At 39.1% G+C, this 18,675-nt stretch overlaps 3 protein-coding genes across 4 annotated transcripts; 2 read left to right on the forward strand and 1 right to left on the reverse strand.

Moving 5' to 3' along the window:
* The first annotated feature begins 4,673 nt into the window (after positions 1-4,673).
* Positions 4,674-8,759, forward strand: pdf (peptide deformylase, mitochondrial). 2 transcript variants are annotated; one of them, XM_086073733.1, is made up of 3 exons: positions 4,674-4,739; positions 6,333-6,950; positions 7,046-8,759. In XM_086073733.1, the coding sequence occupies exons 2-3, from the start codon at positions 6,374-6,376 to the stop codon at positions 7,201-7,203; spliced, it is 735 nt and encodes a 244-aa protein (XP_085929859.1). In that variant the 5' UTR covers positions 4,674-4,739; positions 6,333-6,373; the 3' UTR covers positions 7,204-8,759. The 2 variants fall into 2 exon arrangements, with proteins under 2 accessions (XP_085929859.1, XP_085929858.1); XM_086073732.1 differs by having other exon boundaries at positions 4,681-4,889.
* On the reverse strand, positions 8,758-13,522 carry spata2l (spermatogenesis associated 2-like). The gene is made up of 4 exons (XM_086073731.1): positions 13,383-13,522; positions 11,392-11,770; positions 10,988-11,278; positions 8,758-9,854 (listed from the first exon to the last, which is right to left on the reverse strand). The coding sequence occupies exons 2-4, from the start codon at positions 11,755-11,757 to the stop codon at positions 8,880-8,882; spliced, it is 1,632 nt and encodes a 543-aa protein (XP_085929857.1). The 5' UTR covers positions 11,758-11,770; positions 13,383-13,522; the 3' UTR covers positions 8,758-8,879.
* A 39-nt stretch (positions 13,523-13,561) lies between these two features.
* On the forward strand, positions 13,562-18,409 carry LOC147176353 (uncharacterized). Its single transcript, XM_086073734.1, has 6 exons — positions 13,562-13,959; positions 14,465-14,572; positions 15,459-15,598; positions 15,750-15,846; positions 17,005-17,129; positions 17,807-18,409. The coding sequence occupies exons 1-6, from the start codon at positions 13,875-13,877 to the stop codon at positions 17,981-17,983; spliced, it is 732 nt and encodes a 243-aa protein (XP_085929860.1). The 5' UTR covers positions 13,562-13,874; the 3' UTR covers positions 17,984-18,409.
* The last annotated feature ends 266 nt before the right edge of the window (positions 18,410-18,675 follow it).

The following is an 18,675-nucleotide window of genomic DNA, read 5'->3' on the forward strand; positions in this document are numbered from 1 at the left end:
AATTTGCTCATAAAAGTCATTTTGCATAGAGCACACAATAAAATCCATCCATTTTATTAACCGCTTGTCCTCACAAGGGTCGCGGGGTGCTGGAGCCTATCCCAGCTGGCTTCGGGCAGTAGGCGGGTTACACCCTGAACTGGTTGCCAGCCATTCGCAGGGCACACACACAATAAAATGAATTAATAAAATAGATAACTAAAACGAAGCAAATAATCCAGCGGCCAAGGGGCGGGGGGGAGTCCCAATCAAAATATGTGTTTGTACAACTTCCTTTTAAGGAATACAGTAGGGCTGTCTATCGAGTATTTTAGTATTCAAATACTCTACTGAAAATTCTATTGAGTGCTCAAGCACTCGGATGAAATATATTTTTGCTTGGATGAAGAGTAATTTAAAGTACACAACAAAAAAATAAGACATTTTCACTTAATAATGAAAATTGGTTTCCTTTTTCTTTTCTTTTTTATCAGCAGTTTATTTTTTGTACACTTATATTTTACTTTAATTCCTTTGTTCCCTCTGCTTGAATCAAATAAGTAACATCCGCTTCTTCTTCCTTCACTTGCGTTGGTGACATAAGTGGCTAAATTAAAAGTAGCCCGTACGTCCGCTATGCTAAAGCCTTAAATACACGAGTACTCGAGGCAGTAAAAAGCCCTCGGATTTGCTCGAGATACCTGTGGCGGTCAATAAATGCAAAATAACCATTTCAGACTGTAGTTCTTGACCAAATAAACGTCCACAAGAACGGGGGCCGATACCAGTATCGATACCCATCACGAGTACCGATATTGTGAAACATGTCTGGTATTGGCCCGATACCGATACCTGGTATCGGTACTCGTCCATCCCTACTAAATATAGATTACTTCTATCTCATGAACTGATTCGCTGACACCAGAGGTGATAGTTTGCTTTATTCAATATTATCTAACTTAGTTTTAAATGATGGCACTCGAAGCAATTATGCCTATTTCATACAGTGCCCATAATTCGCTTTTCTGACGCCATATCTGCTCTTCACTGATTGGTTCATTCTACTGTTTGCTCATGTTTGCTCCGCTTCAGAAATGCGCTCGAAGCAGGGCTGGACTGGCCATCTGGCATTCAGGACAGATGCCCGGTGGGCCGATCTCTTTTGGGGCCAATGCAGTGCTTTTTAATGATTATTTTCCTACATTTTACCCCAAGAGACTGGCCCACAATTTAGAGGGATTAGTCTGTTAATACAGTTTGAATATAGATAGCAAACTGAAACATCATCAATAAAGATCAGTGGCAGAACTACATGTTAGGCAGGAGTCGGGCTGGGCCGGGCCGGTGGGCCTAAATCAAAATGCCAGTGCCGATTTGGCACTTCTGCAAAGCTTGCTGATTAGCTGATCATTAGATTCAGCTGCGCTGCACGAGGGAAACATGGAAAAAAAGCTGGATTGGGGCTCTCGAGGACCGAACTTGAGCACCCCTTGACTAGTTGGTATAGCGATGAGTTGGTTTTCCAGGCTAGCTTTTATATATATATATATATATATATATATATATATATATATATATTCATCCTGTAATCTAATGATGGTTATGTATATATATGTAAATTAATTAATACATGTAAAAATAAATACAAAATGAGACTAAAAAAAAATACAAATAAATATAAAATATATGTGGAAATAAATACACAAATAAACATATAAATAGATGTAAATATCAATCAATAATTAAAAAGGCTCTGCTCTCACATTTATTTATTTCATGCTGCAGATGCTGTCAGCATGAAATGCGTCCTGAAATGTTATACAAATGAGGGGGTGATCCTAAGCGTGTCTTGGGTTGGACTCCGTCGTTGCAAACCGCCTTTCATTTGTCAAGTGAGCGAACAAGGAAGTCTCGCCGGCTTGCATTGGAGAGCTCCAGCAATGGACGACTATCTTCTTGTCCATTGTCAACTTGGCGACAACTTCACACAAGTTCCTGTAAACAACAAGATCCATTGAGTTTTTCGTGTGTGTGAATTCTCCCTTGTTGTGGAACGGGCAGAGTCCGACAGACTGACATGTCGATTAACTGATAGGTTATAGTTCAACCAAGATACAATTAGGACCGCCCCCTCATTTGAATAACATTTCATGAGCCATTTCATGCTGACAGCGTTTGCATCATGAAATGAATAAATATGACAGCAAAACTTTTCTTTATTGATTAATATTTAAATCTATTTATATTTATGTTTTGTAATGTATTTTTTATTTTCATTTGAACTTTTATTTATTTTGTTATTTTTGATCCTCCATATGTACCAGTATTCTTCAACTCAACTCCATTTGTTTATAAATGATGGTGTAACTTCAATTGTTTAGTGTATTTTAAAATGAAACCAAAAACAATACAGTAAACTAGACATAGTTGCTCTATGAATACTATGAAAGTACAGCATCAATCAATTGAAAAAATTAATACTTGTAAACATATTTCACTCTACTCAACTGTCAAGTATTTGTTTTTAATGTAGAAGATAGTGAAATTAATTGAGTAGAATTAGGAAAAAGCTCTGGGCTGAAGAAAACCAAAATAAATGTATTGTTTTTTTAAATTTTGTTTTTATATAATCTTTGCAAAATGTTTCGCTTTGACTATACTGTACTATGCATAATTTAAAATGATTACATTGCCCTACAAAAATAAAAATTTAACATGAGAAGCTACTTTTTTTTTGTCATTTAAACATTGTATATTGTAATGAATGGGGTTATGTACATTATGTATTGTTATGTGTTCCTGTTGAAGGATTGTGGCAAACATGTTTTGTTCTGTTCCTTACACGACTTCTATTTCTGAGTTTGTGAACGCATCACTCTGTTTGCAAGTGTGGGAACAAGAGATAGGACAGCAAGTGAACGAGGAAGCGTGTGTGACAATTGTGTTTTGGCATCACAACGGCCACACAGTGTTTTGTTGAAAATACTTTTGAAGTTTACTGACATCTCCCGTGATTTTTGGAAGATTTTGCAATGTATTGTAATGTCAAAATATCGTGTGTTTTTTTTTATAGCCAGGCAGTAAGCCTCGATGTGAGGTTGATTGTTAATGTTCATCATATTAAAAATAGAGCAACCACAAATAAATGATAGCTTACTCGACTTGGTGGTGTTGTAGGATGCATCCATTTTCTTATTTAAAGGGAGGGGGCTAAGACTGGGAGTAAATTCTAAACTGCCAATTAGAATGTTTATACTCACTATGGAGATAATTACAGGAATATTTCCAATACAATTTTGAATGTAGTATGTGTCAATTCATTACCAACTGTAGGGGTGGCAACTGAGGTGGTAGCTGCCAACCATTGCCACCTTGTAAAACCGCCTATGCACAGTAATCATGTTTTTATATAGTGTGTGTTTGTGTACACTCTGTAAACATGCCTGCAAGTAGAGTTGGAAGGGTTTCCAAGTATTGACCTTTGATGAGTGGGCAGTTACGTACGTTGGAACCGTTCTTTGAACGGTTGTGTGCAAATAGTTGAGCATCAGGAAGTTTGGGAGCCACTGCAGGTCCGATGAGCTCATTGGCTGGTTCGATAGATAAAGCTAACTTTGGACAGCGAGCAGATGTTACTCCATGTGAGTGGTCGAAAGGGCACATCTGAATAACAACACCACCTTACACCGTGTAGAAAGGTGAACATGCACAACCAGCATTTACCACTTGAACAATCCAGGGGGGAAAAAAGTATGTTTTTACTAAGATAATGTTCAGTAGACACTGGCACAAAGTAATATATGTTTGGGGAGACGAAGAAATACGATTCTTTGTATAACTAATTAAAGGAAAAAAACATTAATGCAATTTTAGATGGCTTTATTAACATCAGCTCTCAATGTAACGACACACTTCACTTACAAGCGGGAGGGAAGCCAAAAAGACAAACTACATCCGTTCAGTCCGTCAAAACCAACATTCCCATCTGCAACTCCCCACTGTCCCTAAGTTCCGTCACTACAACGCCATCTCGCGGCGCATATTCGCAAAAGAAGAGCGGATGGAAACGGGCATAAGTCACATGTCCGTTTTGCGCATTCTAACAAAATTTGCATAAAGATTTCGAAACATTTGGATGGAAACCAATGTCCTCTTTTCCATGTTCGTACAGTTAATACTGTAGTCAATATAACAGACACAAAGAGTGATGTTAGTCTCTCACAAACACAGACCTGATTATTGTAGATGTGATCATTTTGAAACTAAACATTTGCACGGGTTAATATAAATAGTGTTGCATTATGAGAAGTCTTAGTTTCCTATTAATTGTGATAAATCATTATATACATTTGTCTTTGTAAATTATTAAAATAAATAACCTGAACGTATTTTGCCTACAGAATAATGTACGTCACTATTATTGTACGTGTTAATTACGTAACGAAAATTTTACATGAGCCAAACTGTATTATCAGGCTGCGAATGCAGAACGAGCCAAAAGTTTGGTTTCAGTTAACACAAATGGTCCGCCGCCCATCCAATATGGCAGCGATATTGACGTCTAGTCCAACACAAAATTAGTTTTCGCCGTATATATTGGAAGTTGCACTTCCGTATTTTCTTCAAAATAAGCTATACGTTGCTTCGTGTGAAATACTTTTATTGTGACATTACTGCCTTATATTCGAGGTTGAACCCGGAACTGATAACTAAAGCTGTTTGCATATGGGTTTTCAAGCAGCAAATTGGGAAGATAACAGGTACTATTTATTGATTCAAAAATAAATACTGTACATTTATGTTGTGTTGGAGTTCTATGGCCAGTCATGAAACAGCAATTGAACAAGAGAAGCTGCATTTAAGTTTGTGCTTCAACTTTCATGGTCCGACCAACATCGATATGACATTGAGTAAGTATTTGTGTGACCACCCTTTCCATTGATATAAATATACTTACTATAATTATTAAGAAATCTGTGAGTCTTTGAAACGAGCGAAAATGCACCAATGTCTGGCCAATGTTTTAATGCAGAAAAATAATAATCAACGGGGCTCGAGATTTTAGGTGTGACCATTTCTTGGTGAATTTGAGTTTCATACTTTAAACATTCAGTCCATCCATTATCTGAGCCGCTTATGTCCTCATCCTAATTTTAAAAGCTGGCCTCATTAGAAAGCTTGCTAAACAAACAAACTAGACAACATACAATAAGGATGTTAATTAATTAATTAGTTAATACTTCCGATCACTACGTGAAACAATCGGTAAATTCAGGATAATAAAAATCCTCAATATTAAATGGGAATTTTCGACACAAAATAATATGAAGGCCTAATATGTAAAGTATTTTAAATGTAGTAAAATACAGCATATAGGCTATATAATGAGTACATATATATATATATATATATATATAAAATCGGTGCTGTGCTTAGAAAATAAAAACAAATTAAGAGTTGAAAATGAACAAACACAACATTAATTGTTAAAATACCTCATAAGAAACAGATAGGTGGCTTTTTAGTTTATAAAATTCATTAAACTAGCATTGGAAGCAATGGAAAACATTAGGGGTGTGAATTGCGTAGTACCTCGCAATTCGATCCGTATCACGATTTATAGGTCACGATTCGATTTGATGCCGATTAATCCCGATACAAATCTATAAATAGATTGTTGCAATTTCTTTCTTTTTCTTTTTACTCAAATTTAGAAAATACTAATCAGTAAACATGTACACTGTAAGATTTGTATGAAAATGTATTTATTTATCTGAAACTTCAGGCTTATAACTGAGCTACTGTATTTAACAAACAGGTTGCAGTCCGTTTCATATTTGAACAGCCCTGAAATAAAATATTAAGGCTTAATATTCCATTAATAGAACATTCTTCCATGCTTAAAGTGTGAACCCTAAGTAAGACGTTTTGTTGAATATTTCCATCAAAAATTTATGTTTAAAAATCGATTCGAGAATTGTGCACTGTAAGATCGCGGTATTGCCGAATTGATTTTTTTTAACACCCCTATAAAACATGATCTTGGTGAGTGAAAGCAACACGCAAGGGACCTGTCAAACTGTAAGTCAAAAAATGTGCATGTTCATCAAACAAGAAGTATAGTAAAACATAATGAATACCAATATATGGATTTGAAAAATCAAACTTAAGTTTTTGAGGGAGGTTTTGTCGACTTATTTGGGCTATGTTGTCTGTGTGTCTTATCGTGCATAATTGCTCTTTTGAGAAATTTCAAAGTACTTTAGAAGAGAAATTCTTTACCTGATGATGCGGTGACCTGGCAAACGGATGACATCTTTCTAAATCAATTCCTGTGTGTCACCTTCTTGTAGAAGCGTGCATCTTTTCCTGACTTCCTGACTCTGCCCTCAATATGGCCCGATGTTCTTCAATGTTCCAGCTGTCAAACGTGGCTTTAAGACATTGTGCAGCTCCTTCCAAACATTTTCCACACGCGTTCCAAAACTCACGTGCACCTGATGCAAACTCTTACTCCACCAACATCAAGATGCGGTCCTACTTTCAGACCATTAAACGCAAGATTATATCCCCTCCCAGTCCTCCCTACAATCATGTATGTCAGGTAGGGGACCCGATCCTGCGATCAAAAGCTGCAGCAGTTGACCCAGATGCTATTAAAGGACCTGAGATCCAGAAGGTACTAAACACAATGGTCAAAGTCATGCGTAAAATTGAGTGTGTTGGAATAAGCGCCCCACAGATCGGAGTGCCGCTTCGAATCATGGCCTTGGAGTATCCTCAGAAGATGTTGGATGACAATTCGCCCGTGTCTAGAAAAGCTCGTGGACTCTCCGTCCAGCCCCTGAGAATATTTGTCAACCCCCAGATAAGGGTGCTGGATTGGCAGATGATGTATTTTCAAGAAGGCTGTGAGAGTATCTGTGGCTTCTCTGCCACAGTTCCACGTTACCTGTCTGTGGAAGTATCAGGTACAACATTTGAGAGTTGAATTTGGTTACTAATGTCATCTGCAAAAAAAAAAAAAAATGCCAAAATACATTATTTTGTGTTCATTTCCCGCTAGGTCTGAATGAAAAAGGAGAAGATACGACTTGGCAGGGCAGCGGTTGGCCAGCTCGAATCCTCCAGCACGAGATGGACCACTTGGATGGGGTGCTTTACATTGATCACATGGACAGCAAGACTTTCATCAATATCAACTGGCAGGCATACAATGACTAGAAAAGGTCAAGATCAGGCCACAAAGTGTTTGACTCTTATCTGTGATGGAAACAAACATTAGATGCAAGCATAAAATACTAGTACCAGTACATAACTGGTGCTACACAGATTTCTAACTTATTCACTGTTGCGGACGTTTACATTTTGTCAACTGGAATCCAACCCTATGCTTCCAGCAACTGTATTTGTCAAGTATGTTTCAAAAACATACTTGTTACAGTATATTGTTTTTCAACGGGTAGAGGTGAAAGAGGCCAGCCGCCATCTATCGCACTGTATTTGTCCAACATTCTAAATGTGCCTGCAAAATTCTTATCTGCATGTATAGCCTCTTACTGTAATGACGAACAGACGTCGGTAGATGGCGGCACTGCAGCACTTTGGATTTGACAGCATACAGACAAAAGTGGAAAGTTGACTCGGCTAGTCAGGTTGGTTATGAGACAGAAATGCCAACACTTTAGAAGTCGGACAAATTAAGGAACCTCTGTAAAAGATTATGTGTACACAACAGGGTATGTGGCAGGACAGAAAATTTGAATATCGAGGGAAAGTACATTAATTTGTGTCAAAAAGTGCAATTTAGGTATATTTGTTCACCAAACACAAATTTAAATATTTCAACCTTTTGTTTAAATATTATCATGGCAGAAACAGACCAAAAACATACAAGTTACACTTTTTGAAGCTACTAAAATAAATGTACTTTCCCTCAATCTTCTAATTTTCTGACCTTCACCATATTCCTAATCTGCACGTGCTGCAGTACACAATTGGTCACCAACTCTGGTCAACAAGTTTTACATGTTTCCCTCCTCCAACACACTTGATCTGGGCCAGTGCTAATTTTGTCAACGAAGATTTTTTGTCACAACATTTTTCCCCAGACGAAAATGAAACAAAAACTAAAATAGAAGACATTCATTGATATGAAGACGATAACTAAATTGACTGTAAAATGAAAAAAAAATCACAAAATTCAATCAGAAGAATTAATGAAACGCAGGTGAGAAAGCTTTCTGATTAGCTGATCATTTGAATCAGGTATCTTGGAGGAGGGGAAATATCTAATACGTGCTGTAGGATAGGGGCCCTCTAGGATTGGAGTTGGTGACATCCTGGGTTAAGTTCACATAATGAATGTTGAACCCCCAGTTTAAAAGATAAAAAAAAGTCACTGGACTGACGTTCAATCAGGGAGTCAGATTAAGTTGCTAGAACAATTTAATGTATACCTAAATTAACCCAATATTCATTTTAACTGGGAAAAATGTGTCAACGGGCAGGTACCACCTCGGTGTTACCTAATTCAGGATTTGTCTGACATTGTTTAGATGTTTATCAAACAAATAAATTGGGTACATTATGTCCTCGTGACCATGCATATAATTGTCTATCTGCAAACAACAAAAACAGTTTGCGTGGCAGTGATTTACATATTCAAGGGGCCCCAAGAGTGCAAGTGGAAAACAAAAAGGGGACTGTAAATATGGCCAAGAATTAAATTGAGGAGCAAAGGTGGTATGCAGGTCTAAAATAAAAACGTTTCACACAAACAGTTTATATTTTTTTATTAAGTCAAGGCAACATTTTAGCATTTGGTTGATTGTGCTCCCCCCCGACTCTTTTTAAGGCACTGGAACTAGGATACATTTGGCCTTACGAATGCTGACAAATCACATAGTAGATGACTGGTCACGTGTTTGGCCACAGACGCACAGCAGAGGATTTCTATACCAACAAGCATTACAATACTCACTTCCACAATAGCTGCACAGAACCAAGGGGTTTCTGGAACAAGCCCTGCCACAGGAGCACTTGCCCAGTGTTTTCAGTGTGTGATGACTTTGGCAGAAATCCAACTCTTTGCAGGTAGCAGAGTGGAAAACTCTGCAGCTGAGGCACGCAACCTGCAAGTCCAGAAGGTTGGGCTCGCAGCAGTCATGGTAACTGATTGGATGATAAAAGGGGCTCAGCGACTTGGGGTTATCGCACAAAGATAACGAGGACATTGCCGCGGTGCTGCTGCTGCTGAGTGTTGGCGGCACAGTCAAAGGTTGCGGTCTGACATTTAGGCTGCGAGGTGACGCCGCGGCTGCCGATTCTTTCATCGCGCTAGGCAACAGCACTTGGTGTCCTTCCTGGGAGCAATGCTGAAGCACGGCACAGGAGATGTCATGGACCCTGTTGCACTCCATGCACTGGTTCAAGTAGAGGTCAGGAGATTGGAGGCAGCTGCAAAGGGTGTTGCTTTCAACCTCATTCTTTCCCATCCCTGCCGACATATCCTCCATTTGAGTGTAAGCTTGTCGATCCAAATGGGCCGTTGTGTCCCCGCCCGCGCTCATTCTGGCCGAGGAGCCTCTGAACGCTTTGGATTCCGAATTGCTGCTAACCTGGCAGCTTAGTGTTGAAACGCAAACACATTCTGTCGTGGCTTGGGAGGATGAGGACAGTGCTCCATTGTGGTGCAAGTTAACAGGCAGTGTGCCCCACGGTAACGAGCGGGAACTGTCATCATTAGGGACAAGCACGCCTCTCTGCCCCCCATTAACCTGCTTGTCTGTATACAAATCTACGTCAGATTCTTCATCAAACTCCATCAGTGGCTGCTTGAATCCCATCGTCCGCTTCGTGTTGTCCAGCGCAACCTGCAGAGACGCACGGCACAACATACATGAGCAGCTTTTAAAAGATTTCATGTGCAGTTTTGAAGCAATCTTCTAATGACTCAGGATGGGCGAGTACCGATGCCAGCTATCAGTATGGGGCTGATACATGGGCTTATTGCAGTGTATCAGTACTCGTGATTTTACAATCAGTAACTAGAAATTAGAAGAATATAAATTTTCCAACAATTTCATGCTATTTTAAGAGAAAATGCTATATTGGGATATTAAAAAAGGACTTTCTTTAAAATGATCTGTCATTGTTTTTTGGAAATATTATGTCTCAAAATTAGGGATGGGCGAGTACTAATACCAAGTATCGGTATCAGCTCATCATTAAGGTCTGATAAAGATCCTAATCATTTGAATCAGGTGTGCTGGAGGAAATACACAAACTATGCAGGATAGGGGCCCTCGACCACCAGAATTGGTGACCCTTGGAATAGAGTGTTCAACGTGCAGGGATGAATGGGCATGAGGCCATGACCCTAGTTTTGGTAGTTGAATAAATCCAAAGCTTTGAAATTAATAAATAGCCATTATATATATATATATATATATATATATATATATATATATATATATATATAATTTTTTCCCCTCCATAATCGCCAAGCCCCAAGGTCTATTGAATGTCTAAAATTGTGAGGAATGTTTAACAGCCCAAGACCTACCAAAACAAAAAACAAACAAAAAACTTTTGGAGCTTTCTTTATTGCCGTTTCCCATTGCTCGGCAGAGAGCCCGCCGCCATTCTACGTCACTACGCACTGAATGCGTTGCGGCATTAACAACAATGGCGGCGTACGTCCAAATAAAGTTTCCTCTCCACTATATACATAAAAGGGACTTTTAATCTCCCCCATTAAATCAAGTGTGATGAGATTGTGCTTTATTTTTTTCTAATCCAATTTTTATTGGGGTCATTGTTGAAATGTGAAGCAGATTTTACTCTGGATGATCCACTGCAGTGCATATTGCCTTTTTTCTTCTTTCAAGGTGATATATTATATATGACATCATAGACCAGCACTCAACTTCCATGTCTTGTGACATGCTTTGATTAAAACGAATGAAAAGGATTCATTTCCAAAGTAGAATTAATTCTGACATACCTGTAGGACATTTCCCCGTAGCCTCTCTCTGACCATACAAAGCTCCCACTGGGCCTCACCGCTATGATTGTCCAGGGCCGTCATGAGGAGGCGACACTCGCAGCGCGCCAGAAAAAAGGCGCACGACAGGCAGAGGAGATCATCCAAAATCAATGGGCTTACTTGGAGCAACTGGAGATGAAGCTGCTCTCGCCGTGTGGAGCGTTGGTATCCGAGCAAACCAAACAGTTTCTCAATCTGTGCCGTGGACAGCACCGGTTTGATGAAGTGGGTGAACATGCCTGAGTACATCTGGGAGACAAACATTATAGGAAATAAATATACTTTTTTGTTGTTGTTAAATACTGCATTAGTTACTAAGGATAATGCACAGCATAAATCAAATATTTTATAAATCAATTAACCTTGACAACTTTGTACTCTTCCCTCCAGGGTCCAAGGTACAGGTTCAAAGCCGCTTGCTCCAGAACCTCAAACGCTTTGGCAAGGCTTCGCAGTCCTCCTCTCGCTTTGACTCGCTTGGCGCTCCCAAATTTGGGTGCTTTTATTGAACCCACCTCCACTTTGAGTGATTCCTCCATAACCTTGAGAGGATCCAGACTCAAGCAGTGCGTTTCTTGGGCATTTTTGTTGCTCAAGAGCTCCTCCACCTGCTTCCACAGATCCTCGTCGCTGCACACCAGGGATGAACCTCGCCTCACTATTTGCTGCTCTAACGCGTGATCATAAGCAACCACTAAATGTCGCGCTCGTTCGTCAAACATGCTCATCTTGGGCTAACAGCTGAGAAAGACGAGAAAAAAAGATTATTAATAATGATATATGGCTTGCATGGACAGACAGATCAGTGGCAGCAACTCATACATTGGCTGATCAACTTTTTTATGATTAGCATGTTTCATAAATTCATCCATTTTCTTAACCGCTTGTCCTCACAAGGGTCGCGGGGGTTGCTGGAGCCTATCCCAGCTGGCTTCGGGCAGTAGGCGGGGTACACCTTGAACTGGTTGCCAGCCAATCGCAGGGCACACAGAGACGAACAACCATACTCACAATCACACCTATGGACAATTTGGAGTGTCCAATTCACCTGCCATGCATGTCTTTGGAATGTGGGAGGAAACCGGAGTACCCGGAGAAAACCCACGCAAGCAAACTCCACCCAGGAAGGCCGAAGCCCGGACTTGATCTCACAACCTTTGCACTGGGAGGCGGACGTGCTAACCAGTCAGCCACCGTGCCGCCCTTCATAAATTCAGATTGTTGTTAATTTAAACAAAGAAAAAAAGTATCTGCAGTGCCTGCCCACCCATCAATGTGATGTTTCACAACCAAGCCAATCTTCACACGTTGGGTTGCCATTCTTAAAGCTCACCTAGTCGAAACACTAACTTTCTAGTCCTTAGACATCCCATCACGGTAACATATTCGTTGTTGGCTCCACAATAGAGGGGTTGGGATTTAGCAGTGGCTCATTTGCATGAGACAGAACCGCCCTATTGAAACAATTTTTAACCTTCACAGACGGGGGAAGTGGTTTTAAATTGTGGAAAAATGCATAAAGCATGTAAAGTTAGTTAAGAAATGATATCAGAATATCTTCTGAATCCAAGGGAGCTAACCTTATTTGACTTTTTTTTCTATTAAATAGTTGACTAGATGCTTGCCAAATGTGCATTATGAATAATATCTGGACTAAAACTTTCACACTATTATTATCACTAACACTTGTTGATGAAAAACTGCACAGATACGTGGAATTAACTCCTTGGTTTAGGTCATTATTTGATCCAATAATTTGCATGACCCATCCACTCCAGGAATTTAATCTTAATACGTTAGTATTTAATACAAATGTGAAACTAATCACAGCGACAGTGTGAATATTATTTTATAAACTGGTTTACCCAATCCGTCACAATCGCTAATTGTTTGTGTTCCAGGTAGCGACTTCCTTTTTCGCAATGCGTGTCACAAATGTCGACTAAAAAAAAAGGGTGGAAAAGCCTTTCTCCATTTTGGTTTTGAAACATGTTCAGCAAGCGACATTTTTAAGAAACCTGGTCCGCCTCCCTCCCAACCGATGCCAAGCACTGAGTCGAACTCAGGAAATAAAAGCTAGCCACTAAGATTACAATGGCTATGTTGGACCATGCGTGTGTTTTTTTTGTTTTTTAAATACGCCTAGTTCAACCACAACCCTGACCAAGAAGTGTTATATTTCGGATTTTTAGAACATTCTCCGGCCAAAAAACAAGCCATTTTTTTTCAGAACGTCAACAGCTGTGCACTACATTCGACGGTAACATCCTGACTGCTCAGCTATGCTGTGGAGCACATAGCTCAACAGACATGGTTGTTGAAAACAAACAAACCAACAAATCCGTAATCTCACCTGTGATTGTTTCTTCAGACTATAAGATTTTTGGGGCCACGTTGTCGAGCCGCATTTAGCCACTTGACTGTCAAGTAAACAGAGAGGTATCTGGCCGGAAGACCTGCTGCGTCACGTGACACATAGCTCGAGGTGCGTTTGGTTTCGAACCCGCTTAGTTTGTGTGACTGGAACTTTCGAAAACAAATTCTGGGATTTGAAATGAACAAAAAGAAATACAATAAAACATTAACGAAAATAATACTGTATAATGATATACGCCGTATAAGTCCCATATCAAGCGACATATTTTAATATTACGTCAACTCTCAACGGGTTCTTGGTGGCCAGGGCGGCTTTACCAAAAAGTAATACAAACTCAGGTGGACGGTTCGATCTAGGGCGTGGCTTCGGTGCAATTGATAGGGGGAGGTTCAATCGCTCCCGAATTTAAAAGCCACTTTGCTATGAAGACCATTACAAGATAACAACCTCAAATTCGGCTAAACTGTCATGTCCAAGTCAGACCGAGTGGTGTTGGTTCTGGGTGGCGCGGGGACAGTCGGCTCTGGAATAGTGAAAGCTCTTCTGGATAAAGGTAAGATCGACTTGGAGAGAACGCACACGCACACACTGCTGACTTTTGGGTTGTGTTTACTTTGTTGGCAGTATGTAACTAATCAGCAAACATTTGAAACGTATCAGGACTGTTTTGGCTGTGCATAGGTCAAGTTCCACTCTATGATGCATGCTTAAAATCAATCAATGTTTCATTTATTTGGGATAGTTGTAAAATTTGATTTAAAACAACAGCATCTTCAAAATTCTGCATTTTGTGCCTGTTTGACGGCTCTTGCAATCGATTAGTGTGGCAAAGATGCCATTATTAATAAGGACCATATATGTGCATATGTCTGATTTTAATTGAACCGATGTGTAAAATAATATGTTAATATATTTTAATGCTAAAGTGTATCTTCAACAAAAAAGGTTTGAAGCAAGCATATGTGAAAGACTTAATTAAGCCTCTCTACAGAGGTGCAAGGGCAGCTCTGTTCTTCCAAGATGTCCATATGTCTGAGGCTATGTTTTATTTACTGCAGGTTTCAAAGTTGCAGTGATCTCGAGAGACAGCAACCGACTGGAGAAACTCAAATCATTCATCTCTGCCAACATGAAAGACAACCTCATCACAATAGTGGGGGATGTAGGTGAGTCACGCAAGTGATTATTATTATTATTTATTTTATTTCCCAAGCAAACCCATCATTATTGGTTCACTTTTTTGATGCAAGATTTGGTCTCTTTAATGGGCCAATACGGATTAAGTTCAATACTTGTTTTTGGTGGTACTTAATTGAAAATAGTTTATGACAATAAAGTGACCGAGATGATGAAAAGATAATCAAAATGACCAAAGTATTGTAAACCAATCTTTTAAATGACAATATCACCTCCCACTTAATGATTTTTTTTGGGGGGGGACAGAAAAAGACAAGTTTTCCTGGATCAGTTAGCCAAAATTAACCAATTAATTAGAAAAGAAACATAACAGATATGATAGTATTATCATTATGAAATAATAATAACACTGATTGTCCTCCTCCCCCTATTTCTCCCTTTTATGCGCATTAAATAGTAGTGCTTTTTAAAGTGTTGTAAACTACTAGTAGTTTTACTGACGATTTTTTTATTTGTCGTTCGGTGAACTCATCCTGCAGTGATCGTGATCATGTCAGAATAATTTATTCCAATCAAATGTGGGATATATGTAAACGCAAGTTGTAATCAGACTATCTTTCTTTTTTTAAGGGTTCATGTGCACAGTTTAGTTCCAATCCGATTACTGGTCGGATTAAAGACATTTTGTCCATGTAAACATAACCTAGTGACATGGATACGTATGGTGGCAGAACGCCATCACTTGGAGGGTTGCACAATTGGTATGCATCATGGGAAATGTAGTCAATGCACAATTGAGACTTTTTCATCACGCATTTGTCATGATTAGAGCTGCAGTTGTAGACTCGTTCTTGAACTGTGCTCTGGTGTTGTTACTGAATGAAGTCTGTAAGCTGTCCTGAATCCATCTGTCAGGATCAGAAGACGGAGCGGAGCAAGCAAAGCAGCTCCTGCTCAAGAAAGTGGCAAAGATTACAGATGTCGTTTCCTCGCTGGGGTTCAGTTGGTGGCAGGGAGGACCTCCACATACACAGACCCTCAAAGATCTGCACTGGGTATGTATGCACAGAGGCTTAAAGAGCTACGAGGTATGTTGGGGGTGGGAGTACTGCATACAGAGGGGCAACAGGCACAGTAATCGCTTTTGTGTGATATTTAATGTTACTGGTGATAACAAATGTCTTATGTGTCTTTGCACATCTCCAGGTCATTGAGTCATTACTTTTCAGTACATTTGTGTCATGGAAGGCCTTCTTTCCTTTGGTGAGGGATGACGCCAAATGTAGCTACACTTTTATCACAGGTGAGAACTCATCAACAATTCCAACCCATATCTGATCCAATTCATGTTAACTCATTCACTGCCATAAATTCATAAAAAAAAAAAAAAAAAAGATTATCAAAAGTTAGTGGCAAGAGGCGATTACAATTTTTAATTGTTATTAATCGCATGACTTCACTCGTTTAACTCACGATTAATCACAAATTTTATATCGGTTCTAAATGTACAATAAAAAGATTCTAGGTTTTCATACTCTTGTTAACATAAGTGGGGAAAAAATGTTAAACTAATAGAAATAGTTAAAATGAAATTTTGACGTTTATAGCCGTCAATGGCAGTGAATAAAAAAAAAAAAGATAAAAAATTCTGGGCGTCAGGCGATTAAAGTTTTTAATCCTAATTAATCGCATGACTTCACTAGTTAATTCGCAATTAATCACAAATTTCATATCTGTTCTAAATGTACAATAAAACAATCTGGGTTTTTATACTCTCGTTAATAAAAGTGGAAAAAATATTAAACTAATAGAAATAGTTTAAATTAATTTTTGACGTTTATAGCCGTCAATGGCAGTGAATGAAAAAAAAAAAGATAAAAAATTCTGGGCGTCAGGCGATTAAAGTTTTTAATCCTAATTAATCGCATGACTTCACTAGTTAATTCGCAATTAATCACAAATTTCATATCTGTTCTAAATGTACAATAAAAAAATCTGGGTTTTTATACTCTTGTTAATAAAAGTGGAAAAAATGTTAAACTAATAGAAATAGTTTAAATGAATTTTTGACGTTTATAGCCGTCAATGGCAGTGAATGAGTTAATAATGTCTTCTGGGTTGTCGGGGATTCCAGTGGTCTCCCAACTCCAAGGTTCAGTCCTCAGCTCCCTCAGTGTGGCTTGTGCAAGTCATTAGCTTTCAACCTCCAAATGTTCCATCAATCAACATAAAGCACTCAAGCGCCAAAAACTGCCATTGTAGTGAAAACCATTTCCAGAGAAATGAAGCCCAGAAGTAGGAAGTAAATGTGTAATGTTAACAACATAGCTGCTCACTTTTTCAAATCTGAGGTCCAGCCTTGCAAAAAAGTGATGCTCTCCAAAGGTTTTGTTATTGTAGCCTGTGTTTGGAATTGTTTAACATTCAACCAGTATCAATGTGCGTTTGGTCTGCATCACAGGAGGAGCAGGAGAAAAGCTCCTGATGCACGGGACGGGTTTCCTGACTGTAGGAGCTGCGAGTGCCCTGGCCTTCTGCCAGGTTCTACGAGACGAGTACCCGGAATCGCCCTGTAAACTCTACCAAGTGAGGCATTCATAGCACTACAGAGCAAAACATAACGGAGTACTCTTGGGTATTACAATTGATTTAAATTCTGTGGTACCTTGACTAAGGAGTAAGGATGTCATGATAATGGTAGTGATGGGACAATGAAGCTTCATGAACCACTTGCGATATTATTTTACTCCTCTAGATGGTGCTCTTGGTTGATAAAGGCTAGTGTAATGGAATGTGATCATATGTCCACTTGCATCTTGGAACCAAAAGCGCCATCTAGAGGAGTAAAAAAGAAAATCACAGGTGTTTCATGAAGCTTCATTTTCCCATCACTAGTTAATCTCGCAATATTAAAGTTGTCACGATATCGTATTGAAAACATCACGTCTCCATCACAAAACATTACTTTTCGCCCGCTTCAAATATAGCATTATAAACTACATATCCCATGATACTTTGCGCTGCTGAGACAATAGGAAGACACGCTGCATTCTGTTTGCAAAGAACTTACTGGCATAGCTTTATTTAGCTCTTTGTCTTTCTCCCCCCAATAGTGTGAGATTTTTTATAGTATCACCAACTTCCCCACAATATCGTGATAATTATCGTATCGTGTACAAGTGCATCCCAAAGAACAGTGTGATCGAAACCTTCCACCGTCACCTTTGTTGCATTCTCCCCATTGTCTTGTTTGGTCCTGGCAGATGAAGATTGATAAAGGTGTTGCTACAACAGAGAGAATGGTGCCTGGCTACTTGAATAACGTCGACCTGGGAGAGGCTGTTGCCACACTGGTGGAACGACAAAATGCATCGCACAAAGTCTTTACCATCAGCTGCCCTGCAGACTTAAAAACCATCTTTGCGGATGGAAATTTGTAACATTTAGAAATGTTCTCACACAATTTTACTGGGCTTACTCTCACCTAATTTCCTAGAAATAGATATATGCTGCAACCGTTTTATAACATGGGAACACCTGAAGTCATTATTTTTAAGAAAACTGTCTAACGTATCATCGGTGCATAGAAGTCGGATATCAGGTATGGAGCAGTGTAGGTTATCAGACAAAGTGGAGATCTTTCAGTCAATGTCAGAGCGATCTATCCATAATTACGATCATTTAAATGCTTAATGATAAAGCCACAGGGCCCACGGACTATACTAAACAGTGTGTCCTAAACAAATGTTTGTAAAATGTGTGTGTGTGTTATCAAACACAAATGAGTTATTTAAAAACACTACAATTTGGTTTTGTAGAGAAAACGATCTGCAGAAATATTTCTGAATAAAGTTATACTAAGTTCAGCTTCATCTGTCTTCTCATTTTTCCTTACTTTTTCCTGTCAAAATTTCCTACACACGCACACAGACGGTTGCATTTCATATTCGGTCAACACGCCACCGTATGAGTCTTTCTTTCACTTGAGTGTGAGCTGGTTCAGTGTTGGAAAATTAGCACAAACACAGCCTATCCGGGGGTGGGCAGTGGCTTTTAGGCCGAGCACCAACAAAAACTGAAATCTGAAATTGAACCATTGCTAAAGACTTTCACATTTCATTTGTTTTGGGAT

Source organism: Leptonotus elevatus, chromosome 4 (assembly GCF_054856555.1).
Source record: "Leptonotus elevatus isolate MCC_2025b chromosome 4, RoL_Lele_1.0, whole genome shotgun sequence".
NCBI classification, from domain to species: domain Eukaryota; kingdom Metazoa; phylum Chordata; class Actinopteri; order Syngnathiformes; family Syngnathidae; genus Leptonotus; species Leptonotus elevatus.

Excerpts from the sequence above, each read along its gene's own strand:
- pdf (XM_086073733.1), top strand. The coding sequence starts at position 6,374 with ATGGCCCGATGTTCTTCAATGTTCCAGCTGTCAAACGTGGCTTTAAGA. Across the intron at positions 6,951-7,045 it reads CCTGTCTGTGGAAGTATCAG|GTCTGAATGAAAAAGGAGAA; the intron begins GTACAACATTTG and ends ATTTCCCGCTAG.
- spata2l (XM_086073731.1), bottom strand. The coding sequence starts at position 11,757 with ATGAGCATGTTTGACGAACGAGCGCGACATTTAGTGGTTGCTTATGAT. Across the intron at positions 11,279-11,391 it reads AAGAGTACAAAGTTGTCAAG|ATGTACTCAGGCATGTTCAC; the intron begins GTTAATTGATTT and ends TTTGTCTCCCAG. Across the intron at positions 9,855-10,987 it reads TACGGGGAAATGTCCTACAG|GTTGCGCTGGACAACACGAA; the intron begins GTATGTCAGAAT and ends GCGTCTCTGCAG.
- LOC147176353 (XM_086073734.1), top strand. The coding sequence starts at position 13,875 with ATGTCCAAGTCAGACCGAGTGGTGTTGGTTCTGGGTGGCGCGGGGACA. Across the intron at positions 15,847-17,004 it reads TAGCTACACTTTTATCACAG|GAGGAGCAGGAGAAAAGCTC; the intron begins GTGAGAACTCAT and ends TCTGCATCACAG. Across the intron at positions 17,130-17,806 it reads CGCCCTGTAAACTCTACCAA|ATGAAGATTGATAAAGGTGT; the intron begins GTGAGGCATTCA and ends TGGTCCTGGCAG.